This window comes from Triticum urartu, chromosome 2A (genome assembly GCF_056163025.1).
Source record: "Triticum urartu cultivar PI428250 chromosome 2A, HENAU_Tu73, whole genome shotgun sequence".
Lineage (NCBI taxonomy): Eukaryota > Viridiplantae > Streptophyta > Magnoliopsida > Poales > Poaceae > Triticum > Triticum urartu.
This window is the reverse complement of record NC_141874.1, coordinates 353,579,863-353,603,462: the sequence shown is the minus strand read 5'-3', so window position 1 is coordinate 353,603,462 and position 23,600 is coordinate 353,579,863. Positions and strand designations below refer to the sequence as shown.

The 23,600-nt window shown below is 43.3% G+C and overlaps 1 protein-coding gene across 1 annotated transcript; it reads left to right on the top strand.

The window, feature by feature from the left end:
* Window positions 1-14,440: 14,440 nt before the first annotated feature.
* On the top strand, window positions 14,441-22,791 carry LOC125537086 (exocyst complex component EXO84B). Its single transcript, XM_048700380.2, has 7 exons — window positions 14,441-14,784; window positions 15,814-15,911; window positions 16,859-17,894; window positions 19,177-19,689; window positions 20,248-20,436; window positions 20,510-20,643; window positions 22,259-22,791. Exons 1-7 carry the CDS (start codon window positions 14,578-14,580, stop codon window positions 22,419-22,421), a joined length of 2,340 nt encoding a protein of 779 aa, XP_048556337.1. The 5' UTR covers window positions 14,441-14,577; the 3' UTR covers window positions 22,422-22,791.
* The last annotated feature ends 809 nt before the right edge of the window (window positions 22,792-23,600 follow it).

Below are 23,600 nucleotides of genomic sequence, written 5' to 3'. Positions count from 1 at the left end.
AAGATGAACAAATGGAAACAAGAGTTTGATGAGCCTCCGGAATAGGGAATTAAACACTTGATGAAACAAGAATAAGAATTACATTATGCGTATCCATCACCAATTTAAATTGATGACAATCAACGGATTTGGCATGTTACTTATTCTCGTAGAAAAGATTAATATAGATACCGCGCCAACTTGAGAATGCCTTCAACGAAACACCGGTGGAATCGAAACAACGAATGAATTGATAAGATAACGACAGAAGAGGAATCTTGCACGAACCACCGTAAGAATTAAAATGAACGAAGAAAAGATAAAGAAAACACCGGGAAGAATTAGCAAGTGAACAAAAATGTTTGCTAGGATTTAGATACAAGAGAACGAAGAGATCAAGAATTGATTAGAGAATATTTGAATGATGCACCGGTAAGATTTGAGACTGATAACTGGAAGCTGACATGAATAATCCAGAATTGATGGACTCCAGATAACAAACTGAGAAGAATCTTGAATTGCTCCGGATAGGTAAAAAGAATTCCCACAATCAAAACAATTATGAGAGGATGGCCTCAAACTAGAATCACGAATCTTTGAGAGAACGGATAAGATTGAAGAGAAACTCTTCTTCGGTCTTCAAGTGTTGAGAATGACAAAGAGAAACACCACCATGAATTGTTTAGACACTCCGGAAGAATCAAAACGAAGAGGTTCAGCCAACGATGAAAAGAATTCGATAGGTCTTGGAGAAAAACATAAGACTGATGATAATTCATTCTTACGTCAAACTTCGAAAAGAATTTAGGATAGCTCCGGAAAAATAAGAAGAGTCAGGTAACATCCTGGGAAAAGACCTGTGGGTTAGGGCCCACTGAAAAGAAACACCGTTGAAATGATTGCTTGAAAAGAGAGATTCCACCGGTTGAATTAAATGGCTTGAATGAGGTGACATCCTCGAAAGATCTTGAACGAAAGCAGAGTGGAAACACGAATCTTCGAGATATCTTGAGCACTCCGGAACAAATGAATAGCGAGAGGTGAATGATAAAGAGGTGCACCGGTAAGAAAAGGTATTTGAAACGAGGAAAAAGGATATGATCCACAAAGCTTGACTTGGATCCACCGGAGAAGAAAAGAATGAGGAATGCTAAACTTGAGGTTCCGTTAGGATCTTCATGAGAATCACCGGATAAGAATATTGACGGAAAAGGATGGAGAGACTTCAGAAGAATAAAAGGATACTTGATTAAGAAATCTGGGTCCTTGAAGAGAAAGGGAGTGTGGGCGGGAAAACAAAGGCAGCTTGGAGGCGAATGAAACAAACACCATTGAGAAGACTTGAGTCGATCTTGCGGATGTTGAAATGGTCGGATCCACTTGAAGAGAAACACACCGGTTGAAACGGATTGACATGACAATCTCGATTATCATGAAGGATTTGTATTCACATCGAAGTATGAGAACACCATTTAGGAAAGGTGTGGAATCAACACTTGACATTGAAGCAACTCGAATACCACATTCTCAAAACAAAACAAAGGATTGGCTTGCAGAATAAACCGGAACAAACATATGATAGAGATTTCGTTCGAAGTTTTCGTGGTGGGGCCTACACGGGCTCGATCGTACAGCACCATCATGTACAAGGCAGTGCACATGACATACGAAGCGTCTCCGGGTCGGCATAGCCAAGGACTCTTTAAGACACAACGAGACCACTGTAAAATCAACCGTGAATAGGCGGACCACTAGACGTCGAACCCCAATTTCATAGGCAGAACACAAGTAAGGCTTATAGTGGAGCTCGGTGAGGATAGTGGCACAAAAATTTGATGCAAAATGTTGGCAAGAGTCAATAATGTTGAAAGAGATTCACAAATTCGCAAGTGAAACAAGTAGACCAATAGCAATATGTGGCACACAGAAACACACACACGGATAGATAAATGGGGTCGTGCAACCAAGGAATGAGTTCAAAATGTGGAATCCACAGAAAATGCTCTTGTTGCACAACTCTAGAGAGACGCTAGCACGATTGCTCAATAGGCAGATACGACACTTGTGCACAACCTATAGGAGACAAAAATGCAACGACTTCTATCCCAAGTATGCTATGTATATGATGTTCCGGTGGTATGATCCAAGATGATCGGATATGACAATCTAATGTGGTATGATGCTATGGCACTTGCTTACAAGCTTCTTTGCTCTTTCTCTTTTGCTTAAAAGCTTATTCTCTTTTTTTGTATATGGCCACAATGCGAAATGCACAAACCAAGATATCAATTGGGTATATACGGGAACAATCTTGTGACACAAGGGATGATATGATACCAATATGATATGGTATGTATGCAATGTATGGTGTAGATCACTAATGTGCACAAGTAACGTTGCCGACAATACTCAAATGGCTAGTCTCGATAGGCAAGTGACGCAAAATGGGCTAGGGGTTAACAATGCAATTGCGAGGGAATATACAATGGAGGGATACCATGATACCAAGATATGGAGGTTAACGTCAAGGGTTTGTCGTTTGTAAGCCACGGACAGATGATGGTGAAGTGGTCAATGTCGATGACGAACTCGAGGCGATGATGAGTGGTGGTGATCTTGATGGAGATACCAAGATGATGGTAGGCTCGTCCCTAAGTAGCCGAAACACCTTAGGAAACGGAAAAACCGCGAACTCAACATCTCAAATGTCAAATGGTAGTAGCGGGATGCGGTGATGGTTTTGTGGAAGCTCGATGGAATTGCGGAATGACAATGATGGGTTGCGGAGTACGCAATGCGGAAATGGAGGGTAAGGTGGTGGACTATACACGGTGTCAGAGTTGGAAACACGGTCCCTAAGTAGCCGAAACACCTTAGGAGACACAACTCACAACACAAACAAAATTGGGTTAAGTCAAGGTGGTGGAAATGTACGGTGGGCTATGCGGAAGTTATGGTGGTGGTGGTGGTTGATGAAGAAGCAACCGTCCCTAAGTAGCCTAAACACCTTAGGAGCCTCAAATCACAACTCAAACAACCACTAATGCTATGGCGAACAAATTGGGTTAGGTTGCGGAAGTCGGTGGTCGTTATGTGGATGATAAGGTGGAAGCCCTAGGGAAAGATGCCAAAGTTCCAAAAATTTGATGGAGTCAAATGGTGATGGTAGTATTTTTTTGGGAAGGGGAATGTCAAGAGCTTTTCAATGAGCTAAAGAACGTCAAAAACGGACTCCAGATGAATTAGTTATGGACAAAACGGTGAAACGGGGATGGCTCAGATGTCAGGGGCCGGGCATCCGGGCTCGGGGCCGGAAATCCGGGACCTGATGTCCAGAACCGCACGCGAATTGCGCTCCAGGATTCGGATGTTCGGCTTGGGGCCCGGATGTCTGGCCTGAGGCCCGGATGTCTGGCCCGACGATTCCAGATCGGGATTTGGACTTCGAAACTCGATTTGTGGGTGGAAATAGATGATTTTATGGGCAAAATTGCGGAGATTTCATGGATGGAAAGTGGGGAAACTTGGGGATATGCTAGATCCACTTGAAACCAAGCAAATCCATGGATCAGATCCAACAAAACTTCATCAAACGAACAAATCACAAAAAAATTGGGGGATATTTTTGGTGGGGATTTTCGAAAACAAAGAGGAGAGGCTCCGAAATCGTGATCAACGTGGCTCATGATACCAAGATGATGTAGGGTGGAACCCTAGATGGCCGATCTTTCACGAAAGGAGCGGATCCCACGAAGAACACAAGGGGGAAAACGAGGGGAATCACGAGGGGAAACACGAGAGAAACACTAAAACCAACAAGATATGGTCACACATATGCTAGATCCTCGAAACACAAAGAGATACACGATCCAAATCCAACAAGGGACGATACAAAGGGTAGCCAGTTCTTCTCCGTGAGAGGTCTTGAATCCACAAGGGGATCTTCCCGTAAAGGGGTCTTGAATCCAAGGTGGATCTTCTCCAAAGAGGGGTCGCGGTCTCTCTCAAGGAGTAGATCCGATATGGATGAGCAAAGCTCTATCTCAAAAATGAGCTAACACAACGCTAACCCTAACTAGAAGGAGGTGGGGGAGTATATATAGTCTAACCCACGAAGGGGTAAGTGGGAAAGAGGGATACATGGGTCCTTGGCCCGTTCACTGTGTGTAGACAGGCGCCGGATGTCCGGGCTGGGGGCCGGATGTCCGGGGCTTTGCGACGGGACGGATGTTCGGGCTGGCGGGGTCGGTTCCAGACGCATTCGGTGATGGAGGGACCAGATTTTCGGGCTGGAGGGGCAGGATGTCCGGGGCTTCGGGAGGAGCCGGATGTCCGGGCTGTCGGGGTCGCTTCCGGAGCTCTTTGGATAGGAAGGGGCCGGATTTCCGGGGGTAGGGCCTGATGTCTGGGCTGGGGCCGGATGTCCGGGGCCTGTAGCAGCCGGCTCTTCTTCCTTGTCCTTCCTTCGCTCCTGCGCACACTTGGCATTAGTCCTTGGGCTCTCCTTGGTCTCGTCGGGTGTACCTGAGTGTGCACAAGGTCCGCGCTTGAAGTAGCATCCATGTCTTACATGCGGAAAGGGAAGATTTGAAAAGGAGCGAGTTCACCTTTGTGTCCAATGGCGTATGCTCGAGTGTACACGGGGATGATCGTAGGATGCTCCGCATCAACTAGAATCAACGGCTGTCTATTGGTCTGACGAGTGCTTCTAATTAGCCTACTGATTAGAAGTGTTTCCCTAGGCAAAAGTGTTATAAGCCTAGTATTGTACTTGCTCTAAGTCCCATCCACTCCCTCCAACTCGCCCCAACTAAGAGCATCTACAATCGAACTCCTCAAATTGATCGGGCTGGCACAGAGACCACTGGCCGGACAGGAGAGAGAACCAAAAAGTTGACCCAAACCGGACCCCTCAAAGTCTCCTTAAATGTCCGGGCTGTCCGACAGCCCCTCCATCTCATATATGAGATGACTATGAGGAGTGTCTGGACGTGCCCGGTCAGTGGTCATGCGTCCGCCACATAGGATCGGGCCTACCACAAAGCATCTTTTTTCTTTATTATTTCTTCTCTTTCTCTCTCTTGCTGCATGTGATCGGGCATATAAGGAAAAAAGTGAGGTACATGACTGCGTGAACGAAAAAACATGGAGTCAAAATGCACACGCCTTGATGCTGACCTGGCGCGTCCGCGAACGTTTGAGGGGCCAAATTTGTTCAGTTCGGCTATAGATGCCCTAAACACGGTACTCCTTCTTGATCCAAAATAAATGTGGCAGCTTTGAGTTTGCTTCAAATATGGGAAATGTTTCCTGTCAACCCGCGGATCGTTCGTACGCATCAACCGTGTATGCAACCGTCCGATCAACACTTGATCATGCAGTTTGTAATTCCTGATAATATTCTTCTACAGAATTTTTTCCTTGTCTTAAGCGCTGCAATTTTTGAAGTAATTCACGTTGATAATATGGTGGAACCCAACGAGTACGCATAGCAGTTTTCAAAGCAGCCCAAGTAGCAGGAATGGGATATAATCTACAATGCTCAGACCACCAAACACATGCAAAACTAGTGAATGCACAAACAGCAGCAGGAACACGTCTCTCCTCGGGATATTGTAAACATGTAAATCGTTGTTCAGTTTCTAACTCCCAAGTAAGATATATATCAGGAACATATCTACCCTCAAATGGTGGAATATTCAATTTTAGTTTAGGGAGATGGTCATGATCTCGTACCTGAGGGTGAGCCCTACCATTGCCATTATTTGCATGTGGACGACCTGATGGTTGCTGTGCTGGTGGTGGCACGTAGTTCTGATTTTGATCAACCTCATCCTCGTAATCGTCAGCAAAATCATCCTCCTCCGCATCAGCAGCAGGAGCCACAGAAGTAGCAACAGCAGCACCAACAGTTTGGCCAGGTGCAAGAGGGAGACGGCTCACTCGGCGGAGGGCTGTTTCACGATGTGTAGGTAGTCGTCGTTGTTGTTGTTGTAGAGGTGCGTTAGGTGCAGCCGGTGGTGGTGGTGGAAGACGCGCGAGCAATTCATTAAACCTGTTATCGAGCTTTGTTTCGAACGTCTTCTCCATGTCATCTATCTTCTCCATGGCCTCTTCAAATCTGTTTAGCACATCCTGCACCTGTCCATTCATCATTTGCTGAAATTTATCATGCAACTCCTGATTCGTCATGTTCTCCCAGTCAGTCTCGTCGGCTTGTGATCCTGCCATGGTTAGCAATAATAGAAAACACACAAGAATATGATCCTACAGAATACTAACAAGAGGTGGTGGTGGCGGGTGTCACAAATCCGTCAAGCAAATCTCAAATTCTTACCAGTTCTTACCCAGCAGCAGGCGGTGATCGGCAACCGTTGTAGTCAAAACTCTCAAAAGCATGGATAGAGCGATTGCCAGGGAGAGTCAAACGCATGACGTAGAGGTATGTGGAGCTGGGAAGGCTTATAGTATGGTAGCAAAAAGGATCAGCAATAATCAATTCAGAGATGCAAAGTTGAATAAACGCTCAACGACGGTACTGTGCTGGTCCTAGGCTAGACCGTGCTAGAGACGCGAGCCTAGAACACTAACAAAATCACGGCGCTGCACGTAAATAAGGGAAAAGCACACTCTGGAACTTTTTTTTTCGCTTTTTTTTGCGCTCCTCTTTTTTTTTGCGCTCCTCTTTTTTTTTGCGAAAAATTACTAAAATGGCGAGTGTCTCAAAACTCTTCCCTCGTCAAACTGATCGGATGGGCACGAAAAAAAAAATTTCACTTTTTTTTCGGAAATCAGGGCAGCGACGACGAAAAAGTGCGACAAAAAATCACTATGATGGCACGTGGCTCAAAAGACTCAGAAAAGCCTAAAAATAGGATAGGGAAAAAATATTTTTGCCCGTGAAAATTTTGGCCTAAAAACTGCCCGGGGGTCTCCAGACTCTTTTTTTTTCCGAGACCTACGCAGGCAAGGAAACACGAATCGGAATTGAGATTGATCTTAAGAACAAACCTAATATGAGAAGAACTCGGATTGGTGGTGGATATATGGTTGTGGTATATGGCAGCGGTGGTGGTATATGGTAGCGGTGGTGGTATATGGATAGAGATTGATGGTGGTATATGGATACGGATTGGTAGTGGTATATGGATAAGGATTCAGAGCGGTGGCGGATAAGCAAAAGTGGTAGATGGGCGATGATGATGGTGCGGCGGCGGCGGCGTGACAACTTATGACCAGAACTCGAAACTCTAAAAGACTAGACTCTAAGACCAGCAACTTGACACGACGATGCAACCGCAAATTCAACAAAGCAAAAACCCTAAAAATATTATGCAAAGGCTCAGATTGGTTCGGATATGATGAACTAACCCTAATTTTTTTTGTGTGGCTTTTTCGTGGACTGTAGGTATGAAGAACAGACTCGATCTAATCTACGAAAAACTGTAAAATCTCACCGAGCAACCTGGAAATCTGATACCACTTGATAGAGGCAAAGGTGTCCCGATGTTTCGATGAGATGGTGGCTATCGTTTTCTGTGGGAGTCGACCTTGACGATCCGACTACGAACGTGCGAGACGTCGCGCCTTAGCAATCGCTAAACCAACTTCCGAGGGGTTATTGACCACGCCGGAGCACGATCAACCTGACCACGAGGGCCTGTTTCCTGCGAGCAAACGAAGAACAAGCAAGAAACTGAGATTGCAATCTGGATATTGCGAATATAAGATGAAAGCTTTATTGATCAAGGTGGGGTTCTGTGACGTCTTGGTCTGGTCGTTGGACACAAACGAAGTACGCGAAGTTGCAGCTATGGCGAACTTTTAATCTAAACAAAACCCACCGTCTAAACGACGCCCTAAGGGCTGTATATATGGAGGAAGAGAGGGGAATTTCGTGGCCCTTGAGGGTGGGGTCCGAAACCAACCCTAACTCTTGTTTCCCCACACATACGGACTCTAAAAATAGCCTATACTTAAGTATTTTGAAATTACATGGGCCTGGCCCATTAATAAGGTGACGCGGCACCTAGAATAGCCTATGGACGAATATTATGAAGTGGCATCTTGTATATTTCGTCCATGGCTTCATGCACTCCTTATGGCGGCTTCAAAGTCCTGAAATCATCACTTGTAACTCCGTTCTTGATCCCCTTGCGCATGCCATCAACTTCATGCGTGTTCTTGCTCCAATGTTCATCCTTCTCCAAGCTAGGACCTTCATTTGTAAGCAAAACAAATGTATCCAATTTAGGCAGCATCATAATCTCATGAACATTAGAATCATTACCAAGAAACGAAAGTACCTGGTAATTTAATTGGCGTGCGCGAGCTCTAGTAATTGGTCCAGTATATGTAACAGTAGGGGCTGTGGGTGTAACAATGGTATTGATGTCCTCATCAGATTCACTATCAATTGAATCATGACTTTTACGTAGTACTCCCTCCGTCCGGAAATACTTGTCATCAAAATGGATAAAAGTGGCTGCATCTAGACGTATTTTAGTTCTAGATACATCTCTTTTTATCCATTTTGATGACAAGTATTTTCGGACGGAGGGAGTAGCAGATATGTGCCGGTTGTGCAAGCCATCTCTTATAGTTCTTCTACCATTTAGTATGCGGATGGTACATATATGTTAGAAAAATTATTGACTGGTCAATTGATTTTGTTAATCAACACGATGCACTTATCAAGTTGTATAAGCTTCATAGATAGCGTCAAGTAAACTGCAAGATGTAGATTAAAATAAGATGCAAAGAAATACTTACCTTTTCAAGATCAGATTGTTCAAATGTCAAGATTTTTGTACAAAGAGAAGTGAACTTTTGGAACGTTTGAAAAAACACCAGCTTTCAAAATGCATATGAAGATGTGTGTTTTTTGATCGAGGTGGTCCATAATTCTATACAGCTAGTAATGCATTCAAAGGAGCTTAGTATACTGGAAAAAAGTATTCCAAATAACAGAACCTGTAAAATGACAAACTTGTATGCACAAGTTAGCATGTAATCATTACTGTATAAGCTTTTTCTTAAACAGAGAAAAGCATCGAAGGCGACAAATTCATCCAGCTCAAAAGCATTGTACACTGTACAACGTAAAGAAAAACACCCTGGAGATTTACAGAAGAGAGGAGAGAAATTACATGGCATGTTCTATACCTATGAGCTGAACCAAAACAGCTAAAAACGGGTTCAATGGAATGATTCAGAACCTAATGAGCTACATTATGAGCAATACCATTGTTTTCCCTAGAGATGTGAAACACCTGCGGCTGCAATTCTTCGGTGGTCCTGTAGAAATGAGCAAGATGCTTTCTGACCGCCCAAGGAACAATGTCAGCAGTGACGTTCCTAGGTGCCGCCTCCTTGGCAAGGGTGAGATTATCTGTGAGGAAAGTGGGCTGCTAGACCTGGAGGAGCTGGGATATGTTGGCTGCAAGAAGAAGTGCTTGCGCTTCTGCCTGGAGTGGTGAAGAAGTGGCTGGGGTAGATGCTTGAATCTGTTCGTGGCTGTGTTGCCATTAGTTAAACCTGATATTTTTGAGCTTTTGGAAGATACATCAGAGTAGATCTTAGCTCTTGAAAGAATAAGGTCAGTTCTAATGGTGTATCCCTGCTGCCCTCACAATAGCCATTGTGTGATACACGAGCATAAAAACCAGTTGGTACATCCAAATTCAGATACAAGAAAATCAAGATAGTCAGTAGGCTTTAGTCTGATAGGTCTGATATGGACATCTATATGAACCTAGAACTGGCACATCAAAATGATTTTTTGTATATGCATTCTTACGGAAAAACAGAAACCATTCCCATACTTATTTGGAGAATATACGATGGGTGAATCTGCATAGATCAGTTTAACTTAGAGCATGATCAGATCAACAAATAATTAATTTCAGAACATAATTAACAATTGTTATCCATTGGAGATCGGAAACTGAAGAATTCCCAAATGCGCCTAAACTGAAGAACTCCCCAAATCAAAATGCCAATGCACTCCCCTCACTAAGAGCCAATTCTATGTGGCCAGTGGCATCACGCAATGGCCCTGATTGTACTAATTTCTTGTGTCTTCTGAATTTAATACGGATGAGACGATTTTCATTTGAATGTCGAATTGGGTACTTAGGGAAAAAATTATCCATAGAATTGGACTTCGCTCGTTTATTAGTATGGGCAAAAGATGTTGAGGCTTCGGCTCCCTCTACGACGGAATGGTTACGTTTTTTGCACATTGTAATACTACTTTTCTAATTCACCTGTTCCATACAGGAGCATGATATGAATACCAGAGGAACATATTATTTAAGCGATTTGCGGCGTAGTAGTAAAATTGACAGCAAAAGATGAAAGGATAATGTACAGAGTAATTACCTGTCCAAAAGCCATTTGAGGGATGATCAACGGCTGAGCACAAGAATGGACAGTTGGAAGCTGCAGAATCTGCCCAAATCAATTATGCACACGTAGCATGAACATCACCTGCACATATTTTTGTTGGCAAAGGGTATGAGTATCTTTTCTGTGAGACGATATGAGGACATTGTAATTGTCCGATGCAATTTACAGGTAAAATACCTGAGCATATCGCTGAAGAAGATGTAGATCCTGGAGTAGGGTGTGCATACAAAGCCAGGGAGGGAAGCATTATATGGTACCACTGCCCATATGAAAAGCTTGCAAATTTACCAGCCATGAATGAATAATACGCCATGATTGCGAGCTTCAAGGAGAGAGGAGCAGTTTCCAGCAGAGGACCATAATTGCGAGCTTAAGGAGGGCAGCGTAGTTTCAAGCAGGGGAGGAGCCCGCCATTATCTCCCTCGCCCCCACCTTTCTTCACACGCATTAGCGCATCTTGTTCCTCCGGTCGGGATTCACCGGGTCGCTGCTCCTCTCCTCAGGTCGCTGGGAACCACCGGTAATCTCGATTCCCTAAGCCTCGATCGGGATTGGGCGGCTGGATGGATCGGGATTGGTATTGGGAACGACCGCCAGTCTCGTTCCCGTCCAGCTTCGATCCGATTGGGCAAGCGGATTAGGGTTCGGGAGTGGATGGACCCAACGCGTAGCTCGTAGGCCTCCCTCTTTCGAATGGGCTGCTGGCTCGCGAAGGCGCAATGCACCAGAATCGTCCGTTTTGCCCCGTGGAACAGTAGCCCACAGGATAGATGGGCTAGATTAGCCAGACTGCAAAACATATCGCTTTTTACATTAAATCTGGGCCAGAAACTATCAGATCGCGAAAACGGACGGTCAAAAACTCAAATCATATAGTACCACTGCGCATATGAAAAGCTTGCAAATTTACCAGCCATGAATGAATAATACGCCATGATTGCGAGCTTCAAGGAGAGAGGAGCAGTTTCCAGCAGAGGACCATGATTGCGAGCTTAAGGAGGGCAGAGCAGTTTCAAGCAGGGGAGGAGCCCGCCATTATCTCCCTCGCCCCCACCTTTCTTCACACGCATTAACGCATCCTGTTCCTCCGGTCGGGATTCACCGGGTCGCTGCTCCTCTCCTCAGGTCGCTGGGAACCACCGGTAGTCTCGATTCCCTAAGCCTCGATCGGGATTGGGCGGCTGGATGGATCGGGATTGGGATTGGGAACGACCGGCAGTCTCGTTTCCCTCCAGCTTCGATCCGATTGGGCAAGCGGATTAGGGTTCGGGAGTGGATGGACCCAACGCGTAGCTCGTAGGCCTCCCTCCTTCGAATGGGTTGCTGGCTCGCGAAGGCCCAATGCACCAGAATCGTCCGTTTTGGCCCGTGGAATAGCAGCCCACATGATAGATGGGCTAGATTAGCCAGACTGCAAAACAAATCGCTTTTTACATGAAATTTGACGGCCAGAAACTATCAGATCGCGAAAACGGACGGTCAAAAACTCAAATCACCGTCAGAGCAGGAATTAGGTGCGGTTATACTGTCCTTAACTAGATGATACCCCGCGCGTTGCTGCGGGACTTTATGCTTTCCATAAGAAGATTCAAAGAAAAACATATCTGGTATGAATGAATAGAAGATACAACTTGAAATGTTGAACAAAACATTTACATTCTAAATATTGGTTTTGGAGATCCAATGGAATATTTGATATTTACATTTGAAATGTTGAACAAATATATTTCTGCACAAACATAAAGAAAATTATCACTAACGTGCACCAATTCCTCTCCCAAGTAACTATGTTGGATTTTAAGAGCATTGAAGTAATTCTAGTACACTTGGTTAGCCTATGGCCAATTCAAATGAGATATTTGTTCACCTACAAAAAACTTAAAAGTTGTGTGGCCAAATCTTAACAACTGGAAAAATAAAGTATGGGCATATGATAGTACAGGTGAAATACACGTGAGAAGTTAGCTCAGATATATGTTTCAAAAATCCAGAGAGTCATCATGAATAGCATATATCGATATAGTTCTGTTAATTGCTAAGGAGGCAGTATGTTGTACAGAAAAAAAACTAAATTTATTTATTTGCACCGGCATGATAATTTTTTTCAAAGACTTATACCTGTAGGTTGTACCTTGTCTAAAAATTCCATACTCATTTGATTTTGCATTGTTCATTCGCGGCAAAGCAACAATTAGAAGTTGTGTTGTACTTGGACTTATTGATTCTTCAAAGAAACTAAAATGGGAGAATAGACTATTCATATTTACTCGGAATATTTTGGTTCATAGCGACTCCATTAAGATCGCCAATGAGTGGAAGCTGCAAGATCTCCCGCGAAAGCGAGACACGACAGTGAGGCAACATGTTTACGACAACTGGAAGGGAAGATTTAAACATGAAGTGTGTACGACATCCTATAGAGCCAGCCTTTCATGTACCACAACCATCCATGTTTCATTGTTCTGATGTAGGAAATTAGATAGCACAATTTTACAATAATCTAGAAGAACAACCAATAAACGTGTATCAATGGGATGGCAAATAATGCAAACATTCATTCTCTGCAAACATAATCACATTAGGTATACACGCAAAAAAAACATTAGGTATGGGAAAAATAATAAATAAAATTATATAGGGTAACCTCACAGTAATTAGCAATATAGTGTACTAACAGGCAGTGAGAACTCAAAATTTCTCCGAGCACTATTAACTTGTATGATAGTAACATACATGAAGGGAACAAATAAATAGCACAGCAAGGCTAATTTGAGCAATATAATCAGGGATTAAGGTAATATATATAGTACCTGCTGATATGTCTCCTAATAAATTCGCCCTGTCCCAAAGCAAATGTACTCATGTGTTCATGTTTCTGTGGAACTCATGTATCATGGTAACTCTGCAGTATCACTTATAGGATCAATATATAAGAAGTATAGAGATCAGTGAGAAAATGTGTTGATTAACGTCACAAAGAAAATTTTCAATTGTCAGCCCATAGTATGCTCCAAATCTGGCCCGCCTCTGATCTTCAGAGTCACATAATATCACCGCCATGGCTACAACTCTATGTAATCAGAGATTTCAGCAGAACACAACCTTGAAAAAAGCATTACTCAGAAGAAAAAAGAGCTTTGCCTGAAAAGAAACGGGACACCGTCGTGGGCTCCTCCAGATCGCTGTCTTCAGATCAAGGAAGAAGGAGCAGTCTAGTCAATGGGGAAGGGTGGGGTCCCTAACACATGCGATGCTCGCCGCTGTTAGGGTGTACGACGAGCGCTGCTCCGTGGGCGTGAGGGAGGAGGGTGGGAGCCGTGCCCGGTGGCACGCCGAAGGAGGTTGGCCGGCTGCGGGAGATCGAAACACGATGCACAGATCGATGCTAGAGGAGGTGGATCCGCAGCTGAAGATGGGTGAGGCTGTTGACGGTGTCACGCGGCATGCAGCTGGGTTGGCGGCGGGTGTTTGGGAATGTTGCTAGGGGTGGAACGCGGCATGATTGGGGCAAGTGGAGCGCGCAGGAGCTTGGTCGAGGGCAGTACTGACGGTCAGGTGGCTGGCGACGGCGCGCTCGTCGCCGGCGGCAACCTGCGTGGTTCAAACTCGTAGGTGGTGGTGGGTGATGCTCCTGGGGTGGATGACCGGTGCGACAGTTATCTAGGCCAGACAGTGGTTGATGTGCTTCCAATCGTTGTGGTGAAGAGGGAAGTTTCTGCTAGTCATGCATTTATTCGATGGTGAAGATGAATGGAAATTTGTGATGGAAATAAATGGGTAGAGGATTTAATTGGGAGATTATTGGGCGGTTGGAGAGGCAGAAGAGGGACTGGTGAGAGAGATAGAGTAACCGAGAGATTGTTTGACATCTATTGTCATATGTAACTGAAGTGGTGACATGGCAATGCTGAGGTAGACTATCTGCATGTTAAGAGAATGCCTTGTAGTGAAGAGTAATTTCTTAAAAATGTAAGATTCGACCGTTTGACTTTTTGCAGCGCCCTTTAATGTTCGTTGGTTCATTGTCCACCTAAAAGACCATTTTTATATTTGTTGGATGCTATAAGAAATACCCCAGCCCTCACCCCAAAAAACGACGACAGCCAGGACGCGGCGATCTCGGAGAAGGCGTCCCTTCCCCGCCTCAAATCCGCCACCGCCCTACCGTCGGAGGCTTCTGGATCTCGGATGGCGTCGGCGAAGTCGTCACGGTCGAGGCCGGCCGGCCACTCGGGGGTGTTCCCGGTGGGCGCGGCGGCGACGGGGGTTGGTGGTGGTGGAGGCGGCGGCGGCGACGGCGGGGTGCAGCTCGCCGACAAGCTCAAGATCTTCAAGACCGACAACTTCGACCCCGACGCCTACGTGCAGTCCAAGTGCCAGACCATGAACGAGAAGGTGAGCGAGCTGTCTCCGATCTGTCGCCAGGGTTAGGCATGCGCTCGGCCCGTCTCCGTTTGTGTTTGCCGACTCTGGACCGCGGATGGTGTGATTTGGGTGGTGGGAAAGAGTTTGCGGCGTTCTGTTTCCAGGACGAGCCTGTGATCGTGGTTCGTATGGAGGTACGGGAAATGCGATTTGGGGCCTCGATCAGTGTTCACATTCAGGTCAATTCATTACGGGGGTATTGGCACTATCAACTTCTCCTTTATTGTGTCTGCATTATCGGGTCATGCTATGTACATGGAAAATTCTGGCTGTGGGGATGTGAGTGTGAGAAGATTGTGGTTGCAATGTACTCCCTCGGTAAAGAAATATAAGAGCGTTTAGATCACTACTTTAGTGGAATTGTTCCGACGATAGGTGTGAATGCTTTACTTTAGCTGGAGGTTAAACTTGATTCCTTGGTGATATAAAAAGGACGCTGTTTTAGCCGTATTATATATCGGAACTGAAAACTAGGCATGCTCTGGACAACTGAAAAGTAATCTGCAACATGGCGTGCATGCATTATTAGAAGGATTTGGAAATGCTTGAAGTTCAGGTTTGAACATGCTGCCATTCTGGTTAATGCAACTATACTGCGTGTATTGCTTGTGTTTTTCTACCAGGATAACAAGATTCACAACCACTTCACTGAAGTATATCTAAATATGTCGTATTGCATTACAATGTAGGCTGCTGGTGCAGTTTTTGTTTTCACAAAAAAACTGCATTCTCACCTCGGTTAAAATACTCACTTCGCGTCCATACTTCAATTGTTCTCGTTTAACAGCTGAAACTTCTGCATTTGCTTGCAAATTTGCACAACCATTTCACGGGAATATTTTGCAAGTCCTTAATTATCTATTTTCCTTCTCTTTTGAGCTTGTTATGGTTATATTCCTTAGGCTTGACTTCCTTCAACATTATTGAAACTGTACCAGAGCTATGAGTACGTGTTAAAATGCACAACGAAAATAGCTGAGCAAATCAACTTCATTACAGGAAATAAGACATTTGTGCTCCTATCTGCAAGATCTAAAGAAGGCTTCAGCTGAAGAAATGCGCAGAAGTGTTTATGCAAATTATGCTGCATTCATCAGGTCTGGCTGTAGCCCCATGAGTGCAATTTCATTTGGTGCCTTTATCCATTTGTCACCTTTGTGCTAGAAATGAACCCCACCAATCATGATGAGTTGATGACACATTACAGGAGTGGTATAGTTTATTTATTGTTGCCAATAAAGTTTTCTACTCTCGTTAAATTTTGTATGACACATCATGATAGTGGTATTTTCTAATTACTGATGCCAATGTTTCCACCCACGCTGTCATGTGCTGCATCAGTACCACAGGAAGAACAACTTAAGGCATTTTGGTCCTTCAATAATCAATATAATGCCACTGATATCTTTATATGAAACTTCCTGCATTAATAAAAATTGCTTATGCGGAGGCATTTGCCTATTTTAGTTTTACCGTCTCAGGCTGGGTTGCATTAATAAAAATTGCTTATGCGGAAACATTGCCTATTTTAGTTTTACCGTAGCAGATTCTTCGTTATGAGAAATTTCATTAAACCTTCTGGGATGGCTACGATATGCAAATAACATTTAGGTAAAAAAGTTCCTAACTTGTTAGTTGAGTAGTAAGTGGATGGTTGGAAAATTGTTTGATAAACACGTAGCATACAATTACTCAATCACACTTAATATAGCCAGTTAGTTCCTCTTTTTTACATATGCATCCTTTGTGTTTGAAAAATAAATGCTGTAGAGTGCTGGCTATCATGTATTTCGTTTTGTTTCTGTCCTCATCAGAAAAGTCCATTCTCTTGCAGTCAAGAGTTCCACTACATGTGTCTTTATGTAGTGGTATCATTTTCTTCATGGTGCATAGTTGATGTGCAAAGCGTCTAATTTGTGGCATGTGAGACCATAATTTGCATGCGTGACTTTGTTTTAAAATAATTACTTCCATTTATTTCTGTTCTTCCTGTTACTACATTATTTCCTCACTAATATTTGATAACTGATCTCCTGGTCATCAGAACATCGAAGGAGATATCCGACCTTGAAGGCGAGCTCTTGTCAATTAGAAATTTACTCAATACACAGGCGGCTTTAATCCATGGTCTATCTGAAGGAGTTCAGATAGATTCCCTGACTTCGGGTACTGAAGGTTCTACAGAAGAGGACATATCCAATGTTGAAGGCCAGGAGCCTTCAGAAATACAGAAATGGTCTGCAGATTTCCCTGACATGCTTGATGTTTTGCTAGCTGAGAGAAGAGTGGATGAAGCGCTAGATGCACTAGATGAAGCGGAGCGAGTTGCTGCAGACCGGACACAAACTCTAACTACAGCTGAAATTTCGGCTTTGAGAAGTGCCGTCTCTGATAATCGTCAAAAGCTGGCAGACCAGCTTGCTGAAGCTGCCTGTCAGTCTTCTACTCGTGGCATTGAGCTCCGTGCTGCCGCTTCTGCTCTCAAAAGGCTTGGTGATGGCCCTCGAGCTCACAGTCTATTACTCAGTGCACATAATCAAAGGCTTCAATGTAATTTGCAAACAATACATCCGTCAAGCACCTCATATGGTGGGGCATATACTGCTGCACTTGCTCAGCAAGTTTTTTCAGTTGTAGCTCAGGCGCTCAGTGATTCTGTGGAAGTTTTTGGCGATGAGTCATGTTATGCATCTGAGCTGGTTACATGGGCTACACAGCAGGTTTTGTCCTTTGCACTCCTGGTAAAGAGGCATGTGTTGTCTTCTTGTGCAGCCGCTGGAGGCTTGAGAGCAGCTGCAGAATGTGTTCAAATATCAATTGGCCATTGTTCCTTGCTGGAAGCTCGTGGTCTATCTGTTTCTGCTGTCCTCCTGAAGCAGTTCAAGCCCAGTCTTGAGCAAGCATTAGATGCTAACTTGAGGAGAATCGAAGAGAGTACTGCTGCACTTGCTGCAGCAGATAACTGGACACTCACTTATCCCCCAAATGGTATTCACCCATTAGCTAGATCTTCTGTTGCTAATTTGGCACTTCAACCAAAGCTCTCGAGCAGTGCACATCGTTTCAATTCTATGGTTCAGGTAACGATTGATCCATTTTGTTTGAGCAAAATGAACAAATCTTTCCTTCTTGCTGTTTTCATCAAAATGGTAGTGACCTATCCATCTTGGCATGCTTGGTACTACACAACAAATAGCCACAACCCCTTTTTGTGTGTGTGGAGTTGCGACCTCAGTTAACATTTGTTTTGAGCGATTGAATTTCTGTTCGCACAAAGATGTACTCCCCCCGTCCCAAAATAAGTGTACAACTTTGTACTACAAAGTTGTACACTTATTTTGGGACGGAGGGAGTAGTTCTCAACTAGGATTTGGCTAGTAGTCACTATATGGGTATCTCAACTACGAGGTCTTCAACCTAGTCGAGTTGAGTCCCCACCAACTTAGGTGACTAGTCACGAGAGCAGAGCAGGGGTTGAAATAGAGAAGAGAAGAGCAGGAGATACCAAGGGTAGGGGATGGGTAGGGAAACAGGAGGGAGTACCTGAGTATTGGCCAGGAGAGGTGTCGTTATGTAGGGAAGGCGGAAATCTGAGTTGGTGGCTTGTCTTGGAGCTGGTGGCGGTAGTTGTGGATTGTCCAGATTAGGAGGTGCAGCAGAAGGTCCCTGGAGGATCACCGTAGGCAAGTTGTTGAACGTAGTTGGTTGGCCTGACAAGCTAGGTGATTAGTTACCAACTAGCCATAGGCTTGAAAAACTGCTCGACTAGCCTATGAAATAGCTGAATTATAAATGTTACAGGAGACCCTGTCAAGTGCATTTATTTATTTTTGTTTGCTTTAAGTGAAGTATTGCGTTTCCATAGTACATTGATACCAAAGTAGGTGTTTCATGGGTCATATAATTAAAATTTATTAATGTGGCCTTTGAAGTTCAAAGACATGAGAATATTTAATTGTTTATCCTTTTTTCCTTCCTTATATTCTTTAGACTAGCTACAACACATTATATTAATACAGTAGGATTGCAGTCATTCGGGCGGTTGAAAAGATCAAAGAGCTTCCCAACGAAATTCAAATCATATAATGTCTTGCAGAAGCTGGAAGCATATAATCATCAACTACAGTAATACTAAAGTCCCAGCCTGCGATAGCTAGAATTGTTTAATTCTAGTTGGCTTCCCTGGTATATTGGTTAGTCATGCTTAAACATCATCACATATGCATATAAGAGATCTTGTGATACATACTGCTTCCATTGCACTCGGTTCCTTTGATAGCGGTGACTATCTTGTATCATTGTCCTTTCAAGTATTGTGTATGACTATATGCAGTATGTGTTGATAATACCTGGAAATTTCAGGACTACTTTGAGGATGTCACACCACTCCTTAGCTTGCAGTTAGGGGGTTCAACAATGGATGGGATTGCAAAAAATTTCAGCTTGTACATCAATCTGCTCATAAGTGCATTACCTGGATCAATGGATGACGAAGCTAACATAGATGGTTTAGGCAATAAGATTATTAGAATGGCAGAGACTGAGGAACAGCAGTTGGCTTTATTAGCCAATGCATCTTTACTTGCTGAGGAATTGCTACCTAGAGCAGCTATGAAGCTGTCATCTATAAACCAGTCCAGCATGGATGATTTGCGTAAAAGAGGACCAGATAAGCAAAACCGTGTGCCCGAGCTACGAGAATGGAAAAGGAAATTACAACGCATGGTGGACAGGTTGAGAGATAGTTTCTGCAGGCAGCATGCTCTTGAACTAATATTTACAGATGAAGGTGATACCCATCTCAGTGCAGAAATGTATATTAGTATGGATAATACTGTTGAAGAGCCAGAGTGGGTCCCATCTCCAATTTTCCAGGTATTTACAAGCTGCAACTATTTATTGTCTCTTGAGAACTTAAACCCAAGTGCGTATGCCATTTGTGTTATTTATGTTGATCCCTGAACCTTACCTTTGTTTTGCAAATCCTTTAGCTTTTAGGGATAACAGTGCCTCAGGCAGTCAGTGATACGTTGAAATAATTGTTATCTCATTGTTTGTGCAGTTGGTCATGTTAGTTCTTTATATGTATTTTTTGTTTATCATTCTATCATGAATTGGTGATTTATAGAACTGGAGGACAGTTATAACTAAAATTAACTGACGACATGGAATGGATGATCCAGGGGTTGCAAGTGACTAGAGTAAATGAAACATATAGACAATTTTGAAAAAAGGCACGTTTATTGTGATATTCCAAGCACATTGTTATAAATCGTGTCAATATGTTAGCTTTCATCATCTTAGTCCTTTGTATTCAATGTACTCTCGTACAGTTTAGAATGCAGCAACTTGTCAAACATAATTATCTTTCTTTGCATGGAGCAAGCTTGTTCCAAAACAATATGGTCTAATCTTATGTGCTGTTCATTGCAGGAACTGTATGCAAAGCTAAATAGGATGGCAGGCGTTGCTGCAGATATGTTTGTTGGTAGAGAAAGATTTGCTACTTTGCTAATGATGCGGCTCACTGAGACAGTTATCCTTTGGCTCTCGGAGGATCAGGCCTTCTGGGAAGAGATCGAGCAGGGACCAAAGCCTTTGGGCCCCCTTGGTCTTCAGCAGGTAAATTCATTACTTATTTATCTTATTTTTAGGTGCAACTCTTGTTTCACAAATTTTTTTCCTTTGTTTGCAGTTCTACCTGGATATGCAATTTGTCATCATCTTCGGACAAGGTCGATTTTTGTCTAGACATGTGCATCAAGTCATATTGGATATCATTGATAGAGCAATGGGTGCCTTTTCTGCTACCGGAATGAATCCTGATAGGTACTATGCTTGACTTCTATTTGTACTTCTATTGGTTCAGACCTAAGTATTCTGGATCTGCTAATTTCAGCCAAAAAGCATAATTATCAACTGCAGTTGCTTAGGATCGTTGGTGATGCACGCAAATATGTTATCCAAATACTAACTGAGGAGAAATATTTAAGCTATGTCATGTCTACTTAGTTTGCTTGGACAGCCAAGCAAATTTTCCTAGCAAAGCTGCCGGCTGCTAAGATTCTCTAAACAGTAATACATCTGGCATAGAGTTAGTTACACTATAGAATCTCTTGTGCCACCACCACTGCTGCCTCCTCAAATTATCTAGAAATATTCAAAGAATATGATAGCTCCATGTTTGGTTGAGGGATATGTTATGGTGGGAATGTCCTTTGAAATCACGGGGCTGTAGCTCCAGTGAACCTAGCTGTTTGATTCATTCCTTCTCTCATTGGGACCTGCATGCAATCAAGGAGCTGCGGTGCATCGTGGCATGTTCTTTATACATCAGTTTATATGTCCAAAAATGCTAGACCTACGAAAACTTACGTAACTTTCCATCTCTAACCAATAAATCCCCCCCCCCCTGATTTCAACTGGTGGGCCTCCCTTCCCTAATTCCATCCAATCAAACGATGCCGCTTAATCATTTACGTTAATTACGTAAGATCTCCTACGTAGGTGTAGCATTGCTGTTATATGTCTGTATCCTAATTGACCTGAGATCCCCATGGCAACAATACTTTATCCTACAGGTGCATACGGTGGAGCAGCAGCTCCATGGAGCTAAACATCCACTCATTAAGTTATGTCTAGGCAGTTATCTATGTGTTTAGAGTGTTGGTAATGGTATAATTTGGAGGATCGTTTTATGAAAATAGCTGTTTGATGTATTTCCTACTCCCTCCGTCCGAAAAAGTTTGTCCCTCAAATGGATGTATCTATCACTAACTTGGTGCTAGATACATCCATTTGAGGGACAAGCTTGGGACAAGCTTTTTCGGACGGAGGGAGTATTTACTACTACTCTGTTTCTGAATGTAAGACGTTTTGGCAGTTTAAATTGAACTGTCAAAATGCCTTATATTTAGGAACAGAGGGTGTAAAATTTAGCATGAATGTAAAATGTAGCCATCTGTCGATTATAATCTTAGCTATGTACCTGAATAGCTAGAAAGATGTTTCCTGGATTCTCAGATTGCATTAATACTCTGAAAATACCTTCTCTCCAATTCGTCATGGTGACCAGCCTGTTATTTGGATCGCAGTTAAACAGTTTGCCTCAGGATGGTTTAGTAATTCCCCGTATCGAGAAAACTTGCATTCTTCCAATTCTTCTTTTTTTCATTTAGTTCTGTTCAAAAAGAGATACCTCAAAATACTTCAATTGCCACATGCAAGAAAGAGGCCAATATGGCAGCTCTTTTGTTCAATTTCTTGTGGAGTAAAAAAAGCACCCCTTAGGGGAATTTGACGTATATACCAAAACTTTCCAAAATGCTCCCTCCGTAAACTAATATAGTGATCTAAACGCTCTTATATTAGTTTCTCTACAAAGTTGCTCGTTGCTTTTTCCGTGGACTTCTAAATTGAGATCAGTATGCTTGCTTTTGTGCAGTGTCCTTCCCGGCGATGATTGGTTCATGGATGTCGCTCAAGAGGTTGTCGGCATGATCAGTGGAAGGGGTAGGGCTGCCAATGGGGACAGGGAGATTAACAGCCCGACTGCCTCTGTTTCAGCACACTCTATGTCATCGTTCAGATCCCATGGCAGCTCTTAGTTTGCAGGCTAGTCTTTTTGTAGGCAGGTCATTGTATAATAAGTAATATACTACATTCTCTCCTTTCATATTCCTCTGATCTTATTTTTTGGGTTTCTGTTTTCCTTCTTTGTTCTGCATCTGCTGTGCTAGCATAGATTGATAATTGTTTGACCTAGGAAACAAAATCCTTTGCAATTGTTTCACAGCGCTGAGTCCTGCGAGCGTTGCGTCTTGCATGACTAGTATATGACATTGAGTTTTGTATCACCGGATCATTCCTTCATCAGGATTTGTGTAGAGTGAACAAGTCATGGGCGAGTCACCCTTGTCATTTTTCTGACTGTAAAGCCAGATGTCGATCTCTTAAGCAAGTGCCACTTTATCATGATTTGTGGGATGATGTGAATGAGATGAAACGTTATATCTTCCATGGAGAGTTGTAGAAATTGTAGTTGTTGCGTTTTGTTCTGAGATTCTATTGCCACATATTATTTTGGATTGGTTTTTAATGAACCTGGCATCTCCAGGAGACAACCAAATGCCCAATCCTATATATGCAACTGATAGGAAATTACGATTCGCTGCGTGTTGCTTGGTCAAACAGCTTGGACAATTTGAATGCATTTTCTATGAAAGGATGAGTGACCACCACCAGTAATGGAGGTGAAAGGTGTCTCGTCTTTCAATAAGATGATAACTATTGTTTTTGGTAAAGTCGATGTCATGCCTCAGCAATCACTAAACCAACCCCCGAAGTTATTGACCACGCCGAAGCATGATCAATCTGATCTTGAGGGTCTATTTCCTACATGCAAGCGGAGAATAAGTAAGAAACTAAGATCGCAATCTGGATATTGCGAATTTAAGAGAAAGCTTTATTGATGGAAGTGGGGGTTTGAAACGTCTCGGCCTGGTCATTGGACATAAACGAAGTACACGAGTTGTAACTATGGTGAACTTTAATTAAAAAAAAAACCCAAGTCTGAGCGACGCCTCCAGGGCTGTATTTATAGGGGAAAAGAGAGGAGATTTCGTCCACCCTTGACAAGGTGGGACTGAAACACCTCCTGAATCGCTTCCCCTACAACACAGACTCTAAAAACAACCTAAAATAAGGTATTTCAAAATTACATGGCTGGCCCTAAAATAAGGTGGCGCAACATCTATAATAAGCTATGGAGGAAATTTATGAAATGT

Excerpts from the sequence above, each read along its gene's own strand:
- LOC125537086 (XM_048700380.2), top strand. The coding sequence starts at position 14,578 with ATGGCGTCGGCGAAGTCGTCACGGTCGAGGCCGGCCGGCCACTCGGGG. Across the intron at positions 14,785-15,813 it reads GCCAGACCATGAACGAGAAG|GAAATAAGACATTTGTGCTC; the intron begins GTGAGCGAGCTG and ends ACTTCATTACAG. Across the intron at positions 19,690-20,247 it reads TCCCATCTCCAATTTTCCAG|GAACTGTATGCAAAGCTAAA; the intron begins GTATTTACAAGC and ends TGTTCATTGCAG.